At 42.2% G+C, this 21,779-nt stretch overlaps 1 protein-coding gene across 1 annotated transcript; it reads right to left on the bottom strand.

Annotated features, from left to right (window-relative positions):
* Positions 1-110: 110 nt before the first annotated feature.
* On the bottom strand, positions 111-10,216 carry eno1b (enolase 1b, (alpha)). The gene is made up of 12 exons (XM_064965910.1): positions 10,081-10,216; positions 8,857-8,951; positions 5,446-5,541; positions 4,052-4,110; positions 3,791-3,860; positions 3,465-3,598; positions 2,275-2,497; positions 1,879-2,076; positions 1,350-1,551; positions 960-1,068; positions 752-810; positions 111-590 (listed from the first exon to the last, which is right to left on the bottom strand). The coding sequence occupies exons 2-12, from the start codon at positions 8,939-8,941 to the stop codon at positions 524-526; spliced, it is 1,302 nt and encodes a 433-aa protein (XP_064821982.1). The 5' UTR covers positions 8,942-8,951; positions 10,081-10,216; the 3' UTR covers positions 111-523.
* Between the last annotated feature and the right edge of the window lie 11,563 nt (positions 10,217-21,779).

Below are 21,779 nucleotides of genomic sequence, written 5' to 3'. Positions count from 1 at the left end.
ATAACTAAATTCAAGATTTCCATTCACCCATCACACTTATTATAATATGCTTGACAATCAAAAATTTACACATCCCGCTGAGAATAAATGACCAAAGAATTGCAAATGGCACAGTTTCAAAAAAGGGGTTTATTCACAGCATCTGCAGCCACAGGTAGGCTGCAGCTTTTGCAATTTCACAATCCATTATATTGATTACTCATGGATATCATTATTTTGCTCTATATTGAAATAGATTCCGCAGAAGACATTCATTGCAACTCACAGGTAAATTGTTAATCTAGGGCAGCGGAATGTAGGTAGACTAGGGAATGTATGTAATAACCTATGGTATTGGACGAACTTTGAATGAGTCTTTCTAGCTACCTCGTTGTGTGTATGTAACCCTTTCAGATTTTGGTTATCAGTAAGCTTCTTTAGCATTTGTAAGTAATCATTAGAATGCTTGCTAAACCATTGTGTGTGTGTGTGTGTGTGTGTGTGCGTATATATATGCCCATGAGTATGTTCCCATTGCATTCAGTTAAGCCAGGGGGTTCCTGAAGTTCTTCCCAGCAAAGACAGCCTTGTCTCCCAATTCCTCTTCAATTCTGAGAATGAACAGGGGGATAAAGTTTAGCACCACAAAGCAATAATACAATTGTTATGATGCCATATCTGAAAACCATGCTCAACAAGAAAGCCTTTGTAGCAGAACAAAAATTACAAGCGTCTCAACAGTGATTAGGATGTAAAGGACATGAAACCTCACCTGAGAATCTGGTTGTACTTGGCCAGACGCTCAGAGCGGCAAGGAGCCCCGGTCTTAATCTGGAGATGAACAGACAGAGGCAACGTTAAACAGCAATAATGAAGACAGTAACTAAAACACGGTAATTATGACTATATAATACAAATTGGTTTTTCAACTGTCATATACAGTTGAATACCAACAGTATTTCCCTTGGGAAGCCCCTTACCTGTCCAGTGCATAGGCCCACTACCAGATCAGCAATGAAGGTGTCCTCGGTCTCCCCAGAGCGATGGCTGACCATCACTCCCCAGCCATTTGACTGAGCCATCTTGCACCTGGACAGTGGGAAGAGAGTCATTAGATCACATTTTCCAACTGTGTGAAAACATCTATAAATGTAAGGCTCACGTTAGACTTGCAACTGTCAGGCTATTTGACTTGCCTTGACTCATGAGATGCATCTTGGTTTGTTGACAGTTTCATGAATAGATCATGATTGTAATGCATATTTATAGTGTAATTACAGCAACTCAAATCTCAGAAAAGGCAGAAAATAAAAGAGGCTGGAGTTCCTCTTGTAGAAGTCATTATGGAGTAAAGGGAGGTTGAAACTTACGCGGCCAGAGACTCGGTCACAGAGCCGATCTGATTGACCTTCAGTAGCAGGCAGTTGCAGGCCTTGTCCTCCACGGCCTTGGTGATGCGTTTGGGGTTGGTCACTGTGAGGTCATCACCCACCACTTGGATCTCCGTGCTGCCAGTGAAGTTGGACCACGCCTCCCAGTCATCCTGGTCAAAGGGATCCTCAATGGATACCACTGTCAAAGAAGGGACATTGATCATAAGTGACCACATAGAGAAGAAAGTCATGGTCCTGTACCTTACAGAGTAGACAACCAGAGAAAAGGACAATTGATAATTTTATGTGCGTAACTTTAATTTCAATTGCCAACTCAGAGCAGTCCTACAATAGGTATTTGAACCATACTATTCAACACAGTGCCCATCTCCATTATAGTGTACAATGATTGAATTGTGAGAATTAAAATACATAAAGCTGATCCATCCAGAGACAACATTACATAGGTTTTAAACAATTATCAAGGAATGACTAATAGGTCAACAAGAGAGGACAGAACACACACCTGGGTAATCCTTGCAGAAGCTCTTGTAGAGGTCAGCCAGCTCATCAGGAGTGATGTAACGCTCTGGGTCATCAGGGGACTTGAAGTCTAAGTCGTATTTCCCATCCCTGTAGAACTCAGAGGCTGCCACATCCATGCCGATCACCACCTCTTCTGTGTATCCTGCTTTGCTGATAGCCTCTTTGATCAGCTCCAGAGCTATGGAAAATTAAGCAGAGATGTACATTTGTTAAAATATGGTTAATTAGATATTGGCAGCACCTTGTAGTACCCACATGATCACAGGGGTGGATGAGGTGAGTTTTTCCCTTAATGAAAAGAGCTGAATCCAATCAAGTATCACAATTTAGTTTTTTGGGCTGAAAATAAAACCCTCTGATCCCGTCGCTCTTGTACCTTCCTTGTTCTCCAGGATGTTGGGAGCGAAGCCCCCCTCGTCTCCCACATTGGTGGCGTCCTGGCCGTACTTCTTCTTGATGACGTTCTTCAGGTTGTGGTAGACCTCGGCCCCGATACGCATGGCCTCCTTGAAAGTGCTGGCACCCACCGGCAGGATCATGAATTCCTGCATGGCCAGCTTGTTGCCCGCGTGAGATCCACCGTTGATCACGTTGAAGGCCTGGGAAATCAGATATCCAATTTATTAAAATGACATTTCATTAAAATAAAATAATTTTATTATCAGTCCCTTAAGATCTTTTAACAAAGAGACGTAGGTGGAGAAATGTAACTACACAACAAGCTGTAAGACAAGCAGTGGTGGAAAAAGTACCCAATTTTCATACTTGAGTAAAAGTAAAGATACCTTAAAAGAAAATGACTCAAGTAAAAGTCACCCAGTAAAAACTACTTGAGTAATAGTCTAAAAGTATTTGGTTTGAAATGTACTTAAGTATCAAAAGTAGAATTATAAATCATTAAACATTTCTTATATTAAGCAAACCAGACGACTTGATTTCAATTATTATTATTTTAAATGGCTACCCAGGGGCACAGTTCAACACTCAGACATAATTTACAAACAAAGCATGTGTTTAGTGAGTCTGCTAAATCAGAGGCAGTAGGGATGACCAGGGATGTTCTCTTGATAAGTGCATGAATTAGACGATTATCCTGTCCTGCTAAGCATTCAAAATGTAACGAGTACTTTTGGGTGTCAGGGAAAATGTAAGGAGTAAAAAGTAAATTATTTTCTTTGGGAATTGGAGTAAAAGTTGTCAAAAACATAAAGTAAAGTACATATGTTTGAATTTTAACCTTTATTTAACTAGGCAAGCGAGTTCAGACCAAATTCTTATTTACAATGACGGCCTACCGGGGAAGTGGGTTAACTGCCTTGTTCAGGGGCAGAGCGACATGTTTATTTTATTTTTTACCTTGTCAGCTCGGGATTTGATCCAGCAACCTTTCGGTTACTGGCCCAACACTAACCACCAGGCTACCTGCCGCCCACAGATTCCCCCAAAAACGACTTGAGTAGTACTTTAAAGTATTTTTTACTTAAGTACGTTACACCACTGAAGACAAGGCGGCATGTGTGAGCGCACTTTGATATTAAATAAGAGTAAAATATGCCCTGTGCTCACCGGTACGGGTAGTATGACCTCTGGGTTCCCAGCGAGGTCAGCGATGTGACGGTACAGGGGGACGCCTTTCTCAGCTGCACCAGCCTTACACACCGCAAGGGAAATACCCAGGATGGCATTGGCACCAAACTTGGCTGATGTGTCAAAAACATGAAAAATGAATAAGCGAAATAGATAAAATATATTTTCATATGGGGCAAATATTTAGTCATTCAGCAAACACCCTCATTCAGAGTGGCTTACAGTCAGTGCATTCAACTAAACTAGGTCAAACATAAGACTATAAACAATAGTCCTCTGATGTATTCTAATCTGAAACAACTTACACTTGTTCTCGGTGCCATCCATGTCAAGCATGATCTGATCGATTTTCTCCTGCTCAACCACAGACACCTCCTGAGATGAAGAAATAAAATGAGTGTTTGGCACATTGCACACTGAGGAACTAGGCCTGCGTTAACTAGGAGTATGTGGAAGTGGAGTGAACACCTAGACCTGCTTATCTTTACCAGGGTGGGAAATATCAAGACGATATTCCATGTCATTGCCCGAATAACATCAACTTTTTAAAAGTATTATGTTCCTACCTGCCCAACGAGTGCAGGTGCAAGTGTAGAGTTAATGTGGTCCACTGCTTGTGAAACACCTGAAAGACCAAGGAAACATTACTAAGAAACATGGAGACAGATGGGGGATTTGGAAACAAACAATTCAAGCAACGTCAACAATCCAGTATGCTTTTTCGGACGCAAACAAATGGTCCTCAAAACAGTCAGAGCACTAATAATCCAATATGTTTTTTAGCTTCCTTGTTATCAAGCTTGGTGAATCATACAACCATTACTGTGACAAAGTGTTGACTTCATGCACAAGGATGAGTACAGTAGTTATTAAGAGACAACAGATCAGTCTGCTTTCATTTCCAAAGTCATCAAGAACATACATCACACAGCAAGACAGGAAAGATGTATTGGATAAACAATGAAGCTATTTTGTAAAAAAAAACATGCATAAGTGAGCACTACTACTCCGTCGTTCTCCAGTATGTCGATACATATGAATGTTGATTTGTCTAGCAAATGTTCAATGTGTATAAACTCTGTATGACTGACAGAGGGCGCTGTTTTGGTAGTCTCTCTCAATTGTAAAAAAGCAATAAATTTCATCATTTGTTTTTGCCAAGGATATTCTATGATAGACACCTTAAAGCAGTGACAGTCAAAGTTGTTTTCTAGACTGCCCCCAACCTTTAAAAATAAAAAAGGGGACAAAAAAAATGAAGAGTACAGATTGTACAATTATGGGACCATATACAAATGTTTATGAGAAAGAGCATTTTAAATTACATGTATAGGCTTCTTTTCTTTGTGATAAAGAGATTAAAATGTAATTCGTTTAAGGTTACTTGTTTTTGAAAAAAATCTAAATGTATCAATTTTAAGATTGTGACATTTGGGATTGGGTCATCAGAAATCCTGATGGAACTAAAAAAGGAATAATACATTTTTAAAAATTAGAAAAGGGTCCCGGCTGAAAAACGTTTAATACCACTGCAGGCTTAATTAACGTATACTTAAAAATTCTATTATGTGAACGAAACAAGTTATTTTTTTTCAATTTATTTTTTTACAAATCCTAAAGTCTCAACTACAACAAATACATGTGATTTTGTAATTAAAACATTTTATTGAAATACTGTAGAATTCCACTTATTCTACTGAGGAGAACCAATATGGCAGTCTGTGGCTATAAAGACTCATTGACCAATACATCGCATCGATAATCCAGGGTTTACACACATATTTGGAGCAAACTCACCAATTTAACAGGCCATTTTAGACCTGACAGAGAGGAAGAGTATAAAGAAGGAAGGAAGACTATGTGAAGATGGCAAGTTATAGAGACCTCCCTGGAAGAGACTGCCATCATAATCATACAGTATAATGAAGTTACACTATATTAACCCCAGATACACACATACCTTTCCCAAGGTATCGTGACTTGTCGTTGTCTCTGAGCTCCAGGGCTTCATAAATACCAGTGGAGGCACCACTGGGTACAGCTGCTCTGAACAGACCTGGGAGAAGGAGAACAGTGACAGAGATATTTGTATCAAATTTGTATAAAAAGGTAAGGAGGGTGAATGAACAGGCTGCTGCACAGTCACTACTATGGGAGCTATTTCTAGAGCGCCTGGTTAAATTGTGCATAAGAGCATTTTTAAAATTCTAAATGTATAATCTAGTGAGAAACATACACTGACTGTACAAAATATTGTGAGTGTCATGCTCGTTCCATGACAGACAAGGTGAATCCAGGTGAAAGCTATGATCCTTTATTGATGTCAACTATTATATCTATTTCAAATCAGTGGAGATAAAGGGGAGGAGACAGCTTAAAAACCCTTCTTTAACCTGTGAGAAATGTGAACGTGTGCCATTCAGAGGGTGAATGGGCAAGACAAAATATTTAAGTTTCTTTGAATGGGGTATGGTAGTAGGTACCAGGCGCACCGGTTTGAGCGGGTTAAGAACTGCAACGCTGCTGGGTTTCACACTCAACAGTTTCCAGTGTGTATCAAAAAGTGTCCACCACCCCAAAGGACATCCAGCCAACTTGACACAACAGTGGGAAGCATTGGAGTCAACATCCCTGCGGAACACTTGACAGTCCATGCCCTGACGAATTGAGGATGTTGAGGGCAAAAAGGGGGCGCAATTAAATATTAGGAAGGGGTTCCTAATGTTTTGTACACTCAGTGTATGTGACGAGTTTTAGATATATTTTTTTACAATCTCTGCATTCGCTTCATTTACTATCATCCTAAATTAAGTCATATTTAATATTACGCAACTTTCCTTGATGTGAACATTATGCCTTACTAAAATTACAAACTCATGTTGACCACATCAAATTTTACCTCAGATTGGTGGTGATTGTATAAAAGAAAGTCAATTGATTTTGTCATACGTACTGGGATGAGGGAGGGGGGGCACAGGATTTAGAACTGCAGCCATTTTCAAACTCAAATGTGACACAGATTTCAGGACGGTGTCTTTATAAAAATGGTCACTGACCTCACAACAGATTTGAAAGTCAAACTATCACTTAAACAGCCAACCCTTGTCAGTGTTGATATCCTATGTTGGGTCGTGATCTGTTTGCGTTAGATAACAAAGCAACTGATTTGTTTCATCCGTTTCGACAGCCTCCCAGAATCTCCATCCGACATTCCAAAAGTGACCACCGTCTTAAGCAAATTCTCTTGTAACCAGCGATATAAAAATACTCAGAATTAGTGTGGCCTTTGAATAATGTTAGTTTAAACAGTGTACACAACCAAAACATTTCCCCCGACGATTTCAATGTGAGATCAACGAGTGATTAACAAAATAGTGTTGTGTTTATCTTTGTGTTGGCGACCCATGTAACAAAAAAACAAAAAAAACAAAAATGTAGCTGGTTGTCTTCTCCAAGTTGTCCTCTAACCAGTGATATACATATTATTCCCAGATTCCTGCAGTTTTTCAATAGGGTTAGTTTCACCAGCACATACAACCTGTTGTCCCCCCTAATCGATACGAGTGATTTATTTACCACTTGTCAAAAAAGGGTTTTGGGTGCATATGCAGTTTAAGGTGCTCATTATTATTATTTATTTAAAAAAACATTTTTTTTTTTTTAATACTAGTAATATGATTACTATTGTGGCACATATATGTAGTACATTTTATGTTTTTAATATACATGACCAACAGTATGTGGACACCTGCTCGTCAAACATCTCATTCCAAAATCATGGGCATTAATATGGATTTGCTGCTATAACAGCCTCCACTCTTCTAGGACGACCTTCTACTAGAGGTTGGAACATTGCTGGGGGGGGACTTGCTTCCATTCAGCCACAAGAGCATTAGTGAGGTCGCGCACTGATGTTGTGCAATTAGGTCTGGCTCGCAGTCGGCGTTCCAATTCATCCTAAAGGTGTTTGATGGGGTTGAGGTCAGGGCTCTGTGCAGGCCAGTCAAGTTCTTCCACACAAATTGACAAACCATTTCTGTATGGACCGCACATTCTGCACTGTTGTCACAAAGTTGAAAGCACAGATCGTCTAGAAAGTCATTGCATGGTGTAGCATTAAGATTTCCCTTCACTGGAACTATGGGGCCTAGCCCGAATCATGAAAAACAGCCCCAGAAGATTATTCCTCCTCCACCAAACCTTAGCTGGCACTATGCAGTCGGGCAGGTAGCGTTCTCCTGGCATCGTCAAAATAGGATTTGTCTGTCGGACAAGTAGATGGTTCAGCGTGATTCATCACTCCAGAGAACGCGTTTCCACTGCTCCAGAGTCCAATGGCAGCGAGCTTTACACCACTCCAGTCGACGCTTGGCATTGCGCATGGTGAGCTTAGGCTTTTGTGCGTCTGCTCAGCCATGGAAACCCATTTCACGGAGCTCCCGACAAACAATTATTTTGTTGATGTTGCTTCTAGAGGCAGTTTGGAACTTGGTAGTGAGTGTTGCTTCAGCACTCAGTGGTCCCGTTCTGTGAGCTTGTGTGGCCTACCACTTAGTGGCTGAGCCGCTGTTGCTCCTAGAAGTTTCCACTTACACACTTAGTTTGTAGCAGCTCTAGCAGGGCAGAAATTTGACAAACTCACTTGTTAAAAAGATGGCATCCTAAGATGGTGCCATGTTGAAGGCCACTGAGCTCTTCAGTAAGGCCATTCCACTGTCAATGTCTGTCTATGGAGATTGCATGGCTGTGTGCTCGATTTATTACACCTGTCAGCAACGGGTGTGGCTGAATTTGCTGAATCCACTCATTTGAAGGGGTGTCTACATACACTATATACACAAAAGTATCAAACTGTTCCTGCATATTGATTTGGACACTTCAGAAACTATGTTTTGACATCAAGAAATTTATGAAAAGTTCTTGTTAATAGGAAACAGCGACAGAATCATTTTCAACTTATGTTTAAGGAATAAACATTTTACTTTCAACATTAATTTCCAATAATATTCTGAATAGTACTGCTGAATGAGTCCAAAAACATGCTGTGATGAAGTTATTTTGATGATATACCAGAAGTCGTGAAAACGGGTTTGTCCTGTCCAATAAAAGGTAACAAAAGTCCCTAACCTGGATTTAATATCATGAAGTAAATGCTTTTACTTGCGAGTTCTTTGTAAGCCAGTGTTTACCTAGGTAAGCTAGGCTTAGGCTATTTTCAGATTTTATATGCCATTTAGCTGACACTTATCCAAAGCGACTTAAAATGTATGCACGCACTGAATGTTTTTTTACTGGCATTGCAAGAGCCATGCTCTACCAACTGAGCACAAAGGACCACTTAACAATATGCTAGGCCGATAGCAACGTTTACCTTTGTCAGTGTAGAGGTCTACCTCCACAGTGGGGTTGCCACGGGAATCAAAGATCTCCCGGGCATGAATCTTCAGGATGGACATGGTGCTCGACCTTTGGAGGAGAAAAGTAATAAAACGTTATTTTTTTGGAAGACTACCATATAGTCTCACCATGATACGAGTTCATAGTCCTATAAAACATGATACCTCTATGTCCATTGTGCAAGCTATCTACTGAGCCTGAAAATTTGAATCAGCAGGTTTCTTTCAGTTTATCAGTCATTTTCTGGTACTGAAGTTTTTCAGAAACCACCTGACCGTAGGCCAAGGCAATGAATGTGAACACTGCCCCAAATGGCCATTCCATATCAGAGGTCATTTTTTGACTGCTGAATACAAATAACTTATCAAGTCCAGTACAACCGGTCAGTGGTGGTTAAAAACGTAACCCCCCCCCAAAAAAAAACAACAACAAAAGTGTCCTTCCTGGCGGTTTTAAAGCTTAGTCGTGCTAGCAGTAGGTTGGCCACCTAATTCGATTAGCCACTGTCCATCTGATAAATCACATGACACTAGACTGCAGCATTGGTACGGTATATTTAGGTCAAGGCTAGAAGGACTACTGGATGTCAATAGACCAAGTCTTGAAAGTCAAACCAATAATTTATCATTCTGAACGTTGCAAGCCATCTATTCTCGGCGTTGTGGATGACATTGTGTACGTTTTTTCTTAGAATGATACCTACAAGGATCTCAAATGATCCGATTGACATGAGATCCCCTATAAATCCTCCCAATGGAACGTCCCTTGAACGTGGAGTTGGTGTGCAAAAAGTCTCGTACGTGGGTTGAGAATGCACGTTATGAAAGAAAAGGATACTCACACAGTTCTGGCCACATCACAGCGATGAAGATGAATTGTATCATCACATTACAGGAAAATGCACTACAGATGGCTACATCATTTTTAAACACAGTCACTGGACTAAATATTGCGTAGCCAAATGAGCTAGGAATCAAACTAAAGTTACTCAACAGTAATAGTGCGAAAAGGCGGATTGCACTGTTTGAAAAAAATAGGATGAATCAACATGATAGTGGATGGGCTGGTTAGCGGAAACGAATAACCTTATTTTATACCAACAATGGGAACAACTCAGAGCTCTGTCTTCAAAACGGTTTGAATATTGTGAAAACACTAAGTTTTCTCACCAAACAGATGAATATGGGTAGTCACTTACCTTTGTAATTAAAATAGAGGTCAAGGTGACAGGAAGAGCAGTCTTTCTCGAGATGCCGGCGAGTTCAGTGCGAAGTTCTGAGAGGCGTCGCAAAGAGATTTCCGCTTGTTTCTTTTCTTTGGGATCGTCTAGTTACCACAGCCACAAAGTAATAAACCCCGCCCATTTCTACAACTTCGCTTCGTAAAATGTGATTTTAAAGATAACCTTAACCCTAACCTTAACTGCACTGCTAACCTTATGACTAACCATAACCTTAAATGAACACCAAACAGCACATTTGAGTGATATAGTCACTTTGTGGTTGTAAACCTTTCCGTGTTTTGCTCTACTTCTCTGGAATCATCAACAAGAAAGCTCCACACCGCCACTATGGTTTAGGAGTAGGGCCTACAGTTTCAAATGTTTATTGTCGTATGTATGGGATAAGCATGGCATACATCGTCCAACGAAATGCTTACTTGGGGGTTCCTTCTCGAGAATGCAACAACAATAAGAAATAAGAAAGGATAAGGATACGAACATAAAGTAAATGGCATTAGAATAGAGTAAACATGTTTGCATACATATAATACAGGAAGGATCCATTTTTAAACATTATTTTTATTTTACCTTTATTTAACGAGGCATGTCAGTTAATAAGAACAAATTCTTATTTTCAAGGAACTGTGGGTTAACTGCCTTGTTCAGGGGCAGAACAACAGATTTTTAACAATGTTTATATATATTTACATTTATAGTCCGATATTTATAAGTCAGTAAAGGCTGTTGAGGGGAGGACGGATCATAATAATGGCTGGAATGGAGCTAATGGAATGGCATCAAACCATATGGAATCCATGTGTTTAATCTATTGATACCATTCCCACTAATTCTGCTCCAGCCATTATTACGAGCCCTTCCTCCCTGATTAAGGTGCCACTAACCTCCTGTGTTACATGTGAATTGGGGAAGGGGGATGGGGGTCAAGTGTATAAATTGAGCAGTATAATAAGAGTCTGATACCAGCAGTTGTGATGTGTGTAGCATGAATGTATGTGTGTGTGTGTGTGTGTGTGTGCGTGTGTGTGCGTGCGTGCGTGCATGCGTGCGTGCGTGCGTGTGTGCGTGCGTGTGTGTGTGTGGATGGGTGTGTGTGCGCATGAGTGAGTGCTTGTGTGCTATGGTGCAGAGAATCAGAGCAGGTGGTCAATCCAGTTCAACTGTTCAGCAGTCTAATGGCTTGTGGATAGAAACTGTCTCTGAGTCTGTTGGTATCAGACCTCATGCTCCGATACCATCTGCCTGACTGTAAGGGAGTGAACAACTTGTGGCTGGGGTGTGGGTTCCTTGATGATGCTGCGTGCCTTCCTCAGACACTTTTTTGAGTGGATGTCTTCGATGGGTGGAAGCACGGTCCCCGTGATGTACTGGGCCATCTTCACCACCCGATGGAAGGCCTTGCGGTCTTGGACAAAGCATTTCACATACCAGGCCATGATTCAACCGGTCAGGACGCTCTCGATGGTTCAGCGATAGTATTTGGAGAGTCCTCTGTGATGTGGATGCTGAGGACTCTCTCTACTGCAGTCCTGTTGATGTGGATTGGGGCATGTTCCATCCTCTGCTTCCTGAAATCAACAATCAACTCCTTTGTTCTGCTGGCGTTGAGGGAGAGGTTGTTGTCATGACACCACAATGCAAGTTCACTTACCTCCTCCCTATAGGCTGATTCGTCATTGTTGATTATCAGGCCTACAACCGTGGCGTCGAGAGGAAACTTGATGATGGAGTTGGTGTCACACAGCCATGGGTGAATAGGGAGAAAAGCTGAGGACTGAGGACACAACCCTGGGTGGCCCCTGTGTTAAAGACAATTTATGCTTTATCCTAAATGTGGTCGGAGGCTTGGTATGGAGGGTGTGACGTTATTGCTGAGCCTCTGGAGGCATGCAGAGGCCAAATCAAGCTCCGTACTGCATCACCGTGCGCCTCTCAATTTTTGTAACAATGTGGAGCGTTCCGTATAGCTCCGCGTTGACATGGTTGGTTGATGGTAGGTGGGGGCGGTAGGTCCTGTATAAATACAAACTCACTTCCTTGACAACTTCCTTCACAACAGCTCTGTTCTGCTCCGCTAATCGCAAGAAGTATGAAAGCCCTGACGTCTGCGGAGGCTGCATCGCAGTAAATGCTGTACGGCCACTTCAGACCCCGGATTGACTATGCAGAGCCTTTTAAGAGTCAGTGTGGAGGAGGTGTTGTTGCCAATCCTCACAGCCTGTGGACTGCCTATCAGAAAGTCCAGGATCCAGTTGCAGAGGGTGGTTTTCAGACCCAGGGCTCTGAGCTTGGTGTCGAGCTTGGAGGGAACAATAGTGTTGAATGCTGAACTGTAGTCAATGAACCGCATTCTCACATAGGTGTTCCTCATTTCCAGTTACGGCTGTGTGAATAGCGATGGAAATGGCATGTCATGGATGAGTGTACCTTTGAGTGTGCCTTTGATGCACTGAGAGTAAATCATAAATCATAGACTAGTAAATGAATACTGTATCTGGACTGACATAACGGTCGTCTTCAGGATAGATTGTTATTTAGCCTATACCCCAGTTTACTTTGAGCTTTTTCCTACATGAAGTTGAGCACAAAGTCAAAGATGGCCACCTGGACAACTAGGGCTACATCTATTCATCTCTATCTTCCCCCAACCCCTGCCTCTCTTACTCAGTCCATCTTCCTGAAACCCACCTCTCCCCTTTTCTTTTTTGTTGTTGTCACCATGTCAGCCTTTGTGCTTTTACTCACATACCCTCTATCTTCTTCTCTCCATTCTCAAGACATTCCTATAGAGTAATATGACAATTATAGGCAAACTATGTTGAAAAAAATAGATACAATATTGAATGAAAATGCCACAAAGAAATATTATTCCCCACCCAACTCCAAAAGCCTAATGAGATCACTTTGCTTTTCCTCCCCAATGTAACCCCATAGAATTAGGAATTAGAATACTAGGATCTCTATGTGTAACCTTCAGTGATATGTAGGCCTACTGTAACTTGCTCTATGGACTGGTACAGTATACTCTATGTGGGAATACATTTTTGCTTTTTCACACAGTCTCCCTGGCTGTGCCCCAATTTCTCCCAGCTGGCAGGCACAGCATACTGTGTACACTATACTGTATGTAATTGGTGACTTTTATGAGCTATACAGCACAGGAAGTCTTATATGGTCTTGGCAGTCAACATGGCTTTCTACTACTTCCACTTGTATACAATATTTGGTTAAATCATATAGAAAAACAAAGATAAAATGTGTTGTTGGTCAAATGTCAAATGCACTGACATATTCTTTCTTCGTCTTTATGAGAATGATGAAACAACATCAGGGTTAAAGGTACAGTACCTTCAGGGCGGTGTGTTTGTGTGGCTTGGTACCCATGGTTACACTGTTGTAACAGGACTCCCTGAGCTGAACTCACCATCTCCACAGGGTCTGTCTCTGTCTGTCTGTGTACCAGTGGCTACATCATTCCCACAACCCCCATTCCACCTGTAGCTGGGACATGACATCTGTCTCTGGGTGATCTTCTTTATGTATTATGTATAAAGGCAGGGAGGTACCGGAGTGTGAGTGAAGTCATGGGATTGACAATGTTTGACAATTTGTTTGTGGTTTAACCACTGTATAATCAATGGAAGGCAGATGTCTTGAGTTGGAAGTGGAATCAGCCAGTTAATTGGCTTGTTTGGTTGCTGCTTTGCTTCCCAGATTCACCTGGTCCCATGGGGCTCTGGGGGTAGTCATTTGAATCCCCTGCACTGCCCCACCTGGTACCAAACATCCTGCTGGGCCCAATTAACTGGGAGTGCAAGTCAGAGCACAGCCTTGTTGCTTGGGTGCATGTGTTCTCTGATGATTACCCCATGCCCAAAGATGAACTCACAGTCACACCAAATGGAAGATCTCAAAGCCTTTGTCTGCTATTATACAGTGGACTAGAGTTAAATATTAGAGCTAATTAAATATTTAAATTATTCAAACAATAAACTCTACATTTATCAAAAATATTAGATACTAGTTATTAGTGGCTGGTTCTGTATTGCTTATTCGTGGTTTTATGTGAGGTAAGATTAGTTGTGTGTCATGCAACCTGATCAATGACACATAAACAAAAATAAACCATAAAAATGTATGAAATCTAAATACACAAATGAAAAAGGAATTGTTGAAGAGATATACTCCCCTCTGTATTTATTTGGAAGTGAAGCAAACATTTTTTTGCACCCTATCCTCCAGCATTTTGGATTTGAGATAAGATGTTTCATATGAGGCGACAGCACAGAATGACATCTTTTATATTATGGTATATTCTACCATACGGTATCTGTTTTACTGTTTAGAAATGAAAGCACTTTATGTATCGAGTCTCCCCATTTGAAATGTGTTATTTTTTTCATAAGTATTTGCACAAATTCACAAAGATCATAACCCCCCAAAAATGCTGCCCTCCCCTGTTATTGGTCATGATGAGAGGTTAGCATATCTTGGGGGTATGATCTTTGTGCCTCTAACTTTCTCATCATTATTCACAATCCACATATGATGATCTGTTAACATGGTAGCATCCACATTAACCCACTTATTCCCAAATTCGTATGCCATTAGTGACACTAAAATGTAATCCATATTTATTTATTTATTTACAAGTAAAAAAGGTATGTTTTATTCTTGGTCACAATTGTAACCGATGTGAACGTACAGTGCTCTGCCTATAATACAATTTACCACTATTCCTCAGCCCCAATATCAATATACCTCAGCCCAATTACCCACACACCCCAGCCCTGTTACCCCATGCCCTAACCCCCATATCCTACCCTTAAATGGCCTATTTGTTACTCACAGACCCCAGTTCCTTTGCCAATACACCTCATCCATGTTGCTTGCCTATCTCGGCCATGTTTTCCACTTTCCTTAGGCCTATATTGCCCAAGTCACCAACAGTAACCTATAACCAGCTATTCGCTGCACACACCAACCCTGTTTATATCTTATTCCTGTGACTTCTGACCTGTATGCTCTTTTCATTTCATAGATACGTGTTATACCACTGTACTGAGTGTGTCGCAGCCCCATTCACTTTTTTCCAACCACAAACGTGTTGCAAGAAAGGATTTGACTAAGAAATAGACATCCATCCAGACCCATTACCTGTATGAGCCTTGACTATCCATACACCACATTACACATATAAACTAGGTAAATTCATGGGCATACTCATAAAAAACAGTTCTACCCCAGTGCCCAAGCCTCAACTTTCCTACAAACCAGGTCTACACTAGTATATCAGCCCCAAAATTCTTACAGGCCAGATGTTCACCTGTATGTCTAGCCCAATATTGATTTAAAAAAATACAGGTCGACTGCTATGTTAACCCCACTTGTCATAAAAGTAGGTGTACTTGTGCATTTCAGTCCCAATATTCATACAAACCAGCTATACACCTGTACTTCAACTCCAATTTGCAGATATACAATGTCTGCACCTGTGCTTGAACCCATTGCATGTCTCAGCCCAAATATACATACATACCAGGTTTACAACTGTGGCTATGTCCTCTGATAAACCAGGTCTAACCTTGTGCAAGAGACACTAACATATTCCCTCTGAAATAACAAAATATGAAGTTTTAGTCAAAATCAGGGATTTGAACATACTATACATGACCAAAAGTATGTGGACACCGGCTTGTCGAACATCTCAGTCCAAAATCATGGGCATTGATATGGAGTTGGTCCCCCCTTTGCTGCTATAACAGCCTCCACTCTTCTGGGAAAGCTTTCCACTAGATGTTGGAACATTGCTGCATGGACTTTCTTCCATTCAGTCACAAGAGCTGAGGTCGGGCAATTAGGCCTGGCTCGCCATTGGTTTTCCAATTCATCCCAAAGGTGTTCAATGGGGTTGAAGTCAGGGCTCTGTGCAGGACAGTCAAGTTCTTCCACACCAACATTCCCCAAACTGCTGCCAGAAAATTGGAAGCACAGAATTGTCCAGAATGTCATTGTATGATGTAGCGTTACGATTTCCCTTCACTGGAACTAAGGGGCCTAGCATGAAAAACAGCCCTAGACAATTATTCCTCCTCCACCAAACTTTACAGTTGGCACTATGCATTTGGGCAGGTAGCGTTCTCCTTGCATTCACCAAACCCAGATTAGTCCATCGGACAGCCAGATGGTGAAGCGTGATTCATCACTCCAGAGAACACGTTTCACTGCTCCAGAGTCCAATGGCGACGAGCTTTACACCACTCCAGCCGACGCTTGGCATTGCGCATGTTGATCTTAGGCTTGTGTGTGCGGCTGCTTGGCCATGGATACCCATTTCATGAAAATCCCGACAAACTGTTCTTGTGCGGAAGTTGCTTCTAGAGGCAGTTTGGAACGCAGTAGTGAGTGTTGCTACGCGTTTCAGCATTTAGAGGTCCCGTTCTGTGAGCTTGTGTGATCTATCGCTTCTTGGATGAGCCGTTGTTGCTCCTAGACGTTTCCACTTCACAACAACAGCACTTACAGTTGACCGGGGCAGCTCTAGCAGGGCAGATATTTTACGAACGGACTTGTTGGAAAGTTGACTTCCTATGATGGTGTCACGTTGAAAGTCACTGAGCTCTTCAGTAAGGCCATTCTCATGCCAATGTTTGTCTATGGAGATTGCATGGCGGTGTGCTCAATTTTATACACCTGTCAGCAATGGGTGTGGCTGAAATAGCTGAATACGCTGATTTGAATGGGGTGTCCACATACTTTTGTGTGTGTATATATATATATCTCAAATCAAATTTATTTATATAGCCCTTCGTACATCAGCTGATATCTCAAAGTGCTGTACAGAAACCCAGCCTAAAACCCCAAACAGCAAGCAATGCAGGTGTAGAAGCACGGTGGTTAGGAAAAACTCCCTAGAAAGGCCAAAAACTAGGAAGAAACCTAGAGAGGAACCAGGCTATGTGGGGTGGCCAGTCCTCTTCTGGCTGTGCCGGGTAGAGATTATAACAGAACATGGCCAAGATGTTCAAATGTTCATAAATGACCAGCATGGTCGAATAATAATAAGGCAGAACAGTTGAAACTGGAGCAGCAGCACGGCCAGGTGGACTGGGGACAGCAAGGAGTCATCATGTCAGGTAGTCCTGGGGCATGGTCCTAGGGCTCAGGTCCTCCGAGAGAGAGAAAGAGAGAGAGAGAAGGAGAGAATTAGAGAACGCACACTTAGATTCACACAGGACACCAAAATTGGACAGGAGAAGTACTCCAGATATAACAAACTGACCCCAGCCCCCCGACACATAAACTACTGCAGCATAAATATTGGAGGCTGAGACAGGAGGGGTCAGGAGACACTGTGGCCCCATCTGAGGACACCCCTGGGCAGGGCCAAACAGGAAGGATATAACCCCACCCACTTTGCCAAAGTACAGCCCCCACACCACTAAAGGGATATCTTCAACCACCAACTTACCATCCTGAGACAAAGCTGAGTATAGCCCACAAAGATCTCCGCCATGGCACAACCCAAAGGGGGGCGCCAACCCAGACAGGATGACCACATCAGTGAATCAACCCACTCAGGTGACGCACCCCTTCCAGGGACGGCATGAGAGAGCCCCAGCAAGCCAGTGACTCAGCCCCTGTAATAGGGTTAGAGGCAGAGAATCCCAGTGGAAAGAGGGGAACCGGCCAGGCAGAGACAGCAAGGGCGGTTCGTTGCTCCAGAGCCTTTCCGTTCACCTTCCCACTCCTGGGCCAGACTACACTCAATCATATGACCCACTGAAGAGATGAGTATTCAGTAAAGACTTAAAGGTTGAGACCGAGTTTACGTCTCTGACATGGGTAGGCAGACAGTTCCATATAAATGGAGCTCTATAGGAGAAAGCCCTGCCTCCAGCTGTTTGCTTAGAAATTCTAGGGACAATTAGGAGGCCTGCGTCTTGTGACCGTAGCATACGTGTAGGTAAGTACGGCAGGACCAAATCAGAGAGATAGGTAGGAGCAAGCCCATGTAATGCTTTGTAGGTTAGCAGTAAAACCTTGAAATCAGCCCTTGCTTTGACAGGAAGCCAGTGTAGGGAGGCTAGCACTGGAGTAATATGATCAAATTTTTTGGTTCTAGTCAGGATTCTAGCAGCCGTATTTAGCACTAACTGAAGTGTATTTAGTGCTTTATCCGGGTAGCCGGAAAGTAGAGCATTGCAGTAGTCTAACCTAGAAGAGACAAAGGCATGGATTAATTTTTCTACATCATTTTTGGACAGAAAGTTTCTGATTTTTGCAATGTTACGCAGATGGAAAAAAGCTGTCCTTGAAATGGTCTTGATATGTTCTTCAAAAGAGAGATCAGGGTCCAGAGTAATGCAGAGGTCCTTCACAGTTTTATTTGAGACGACTGTACAACCATTAAGATTAATTGTCAGATTCAACAGAAGATCTCTTTGTTTCTTGGGACCTAGAACAAGCATCTCTGTTTTGTCCGAGTTTAAAAGTAGAAAGTTTGCAGCCATCCACTTCCTTATGTCTGAAACACATGCTTCTAGCAAGGGCAATTTTGGAGCTTCACCATGTTTCATTGAAATGTACAGCTGTGTGTCATCCGCATAGCAGTGAAAGTTAACATTATGTTTTCGAATAACATCCCCAAGAGGTAAAATATATAGTGAAAACAATATTGGTCCTAAAACGGAACCTTGAGAAACACCGAAATTTACAGTTGATTTGTCAGAGGACAAACCATTCAAAGAGACAAACTGATATCTTTCCGACAGATAAGATCTAAACCAGGCCAGAACTTGTCCGTGTAGACCAATTTGGGTTTCCAATCTCTCCAAAAGAATGTGGTGATCGATGGTATCAAAAGCAGCACTAAGGTCTAGGAGCATGAGGACAGATGCAGAGCCTCGGTCCGATGCCATTAAAATGTCATTTACCACCTTCACAAGTGCCGTCTCAGTGCTATGATGGGTTCTAAAACCAGACTGAAGTATTTCGTATACATTGTTTGTCTTCAGGAAGGCAGTGAGTTGCTGCGCAACAGCCTTTTCTAAAATTTTTGAGAGGAATGGAAGATTCGATATAGGCCGATAGTTTTTTATATTTTCTGGGTCAAGGTTTGCCTTTTTCAAGAGAGGCTTTATTACTGCCACTTTTAGTGAGTTTGGTTCACATCCGGTGGATAGAGAGCCGTTTATTATGTTCAACATAGGAGGTCCAAGCACAGGAAGCAGCTCTTTCAGTAGTTTAGTTGGAATAGGGTCCAGTATGCAGCTTGAAGGTTTAGAGGCCATGATTATTTTCATCATTGTGTCAAGAGATATAGTACTAACACACTTGAGCGTCTCTCTTGATCCTAGGTCCTGGCAGAGTTGTGCAGACTCAGGACAACTGAGCTTTGAAGGAATACGCATATTTAAAGAGGAGTCTGTAATTTGCTTTCTAATAATCATAATTTTTTTCCTCAAAGAAGTTCATGAATTTATCACTGCTAAAGTGAAAGTCATCCTCTCTTGGGGAATGCTGCTTTTTAGTTAGTTTTGCGACAGTATCAAAAAGGAATTTCGGATTGTTCTTATTTTCCTCAATTACGTTAGAAAAATAGGATGATCGAGCAGCAGTAAGGGCTCTTCGGTACTGCACGGTACTGTCTTTCCAAGCTAGTCGGAAGACTTCCAGTTTGGTGTGGCGCCATTTCCGTTCCAATTTTCTGGAAGCTTGCTTCAGAGCTCGGGTATTTTCTGTGTACCAGGGAGCTAGTTTCTTATGAGAAATGTTTTTAGTTTTTAGGGGTGCAACTACATCTAGGGTATTGCGCAAGGTTAAATTGAGTTCCTCAGTTCGGTGGTTAACTGATTTTTGTCCTCTGGCGTCATTGGGTAGGCAGAGGGAATCTGGAAGGACATCAAGGAATCTTTGTGTTGTCTGTGAATTTATAGCACGACTTTTGATGTTCCTTGGTTGGGGTCTGAGCAGATTATTTGTTGCAATTGCAAACGTAATAAAATGGTGGTCCGATAGTCCAGGATTATGAGGAAAAACATTAAGATCCACAACATTTATTCCATGGGACAAAACTAGGTCCAGCGTATGACTGACATTGAGTGGGGTCCAGAGACATGTTGGACAAAACCCACTGAGTTGATGATGGCTCCGAAAGCATTTTGGAGTGAGTCTGTGGACTTTTCCATGTGAATATTAAAGTAACCAAAGATTAGAATATTATCTGCTATAACTACAAGGTCCGATAGGAATTCAGGGAACTCAGTGAGGAACGCTGTATATGGCCCAGGAGGCCTGTAAACAGTAGCTATAAAAAGTGATGGAGTAGGCTGCATAGATTTCATGACTAGAAGCTCAAAAGACGAAAACGTCATTTTTTTTGTGTAAATTTAAATTTGCTATCGTAAATGTTAGCAACACCTCTGCCTTTGCGGGATGCACGGGGGATATGGTCACTAGTGTAGCCAGGAGGTGAGGGCTCATTTAACACAGTAAATTCATCAGGCTTAAGCCATGTTTCAGTCAGGCCAATCACACCAAGATTATGATCAGTGATTAGTTCATTGACTATAATTGCCTTTGAAGTAAGAGATCTAACATTAAGTAGCCCTATTTTGAGATGTGAGGTATTATGATCTCTTTCAATAATGACAGCAATGGAGGTGGTCTTTATCCTAGTGAGATTGCTAAGGCGAACACCACCATGTTTAGTTTTGCCCAACCTAGGTTGAGGCACAGACACGGTCTCAATGGTGATAGCTGAGCTGACTACACTGACTGTGCTAGTGGCAGACTCCACTATGCTGGCAGGCTGGCTAACAGCCTGCTGCCTGGCCTGCACCCTATTTCATTGTGGAGCTAGAGGAGTTAGAGCCCTGTCTATGTTGGTAGATAAGATGAGAGCACCCCTCCAGCTTGGATGGAGTCCGTCACTCCTCAGCAGGTCAGGCTTGGTCCTGTTTGTGGATGAGTCCCAGAAAGAGGGCCAATTATCTGCAAATTCTAACTTTTGGGGGGGGGGGGGCAGAAAACAGTTTTCAACCAGCGATTGAGTTGTGAGACTGCTGTAGAGCTCATCACTCCCCCTAACTGGGATGGGGCCAGAGACAATTACTCGATGCCGACACATCTTTCTAGCTGATTTACACGCAGAAGCTATGTTGCGCTTGGTGATCTCTGACTGTTTCATCCTAACATCGTTGGTGCCGACGTGGATAACAATATCTCTATACTCGCCAGTTTTAGCTTTTGCCTGCACCATTTTCAGATTAGCCTTAACGTCGGTAGCCCTGCCCCCCGGTAAACAGTGTATGATCGCTGGATGATTCGTTTTAAATCTACTACTGCGGGTAATGGAGTCGCGAATGACTAGAGTTTTCAATTTGTCAGAGCTAATGGTGGGAAGCTTCGGCGTCTCAGACCCCGAAACGGGAGGAGTAAAGACCAGAGAAGACTCGGCCTCTGAATCCTGCTCGCTGCTTAATGGGGAAACCCGGTTGAAAGTTTCTGTCGGCTGAATGAGCGACACCGGTTGAGCGTTCCTACAGCATTTCCTTCCAGAAACCGTGAGAAAGTTGTCCGGCTGCGGGGACTGTGCCAGGGGATTTATACTACTATCTGTACTTACTGGTGGCACAGACGCTGTTTCATCCTTT

The sequence above is a fragment of the Oncorhynchus masou genome, chromosome 5, assembly GCF_036934945.1.
Source record: "Oncorhynchus masou masou isolate Uvic2021 chromosome 5, UVic_Omas_1.1, whole genome shotgun sequence".
NCBI classification, from domain to species: Eukaryota; Metazoa; Chordata; class Actinopteri; order Salmoniformes; family Salmonidae; genus Oncorhynchus; species Oncorhynchus masou.
Note: the sequence above shows the minus strand (reverse complement) of the source record. Positions and strands in the feature narration are given on the sequence as shown.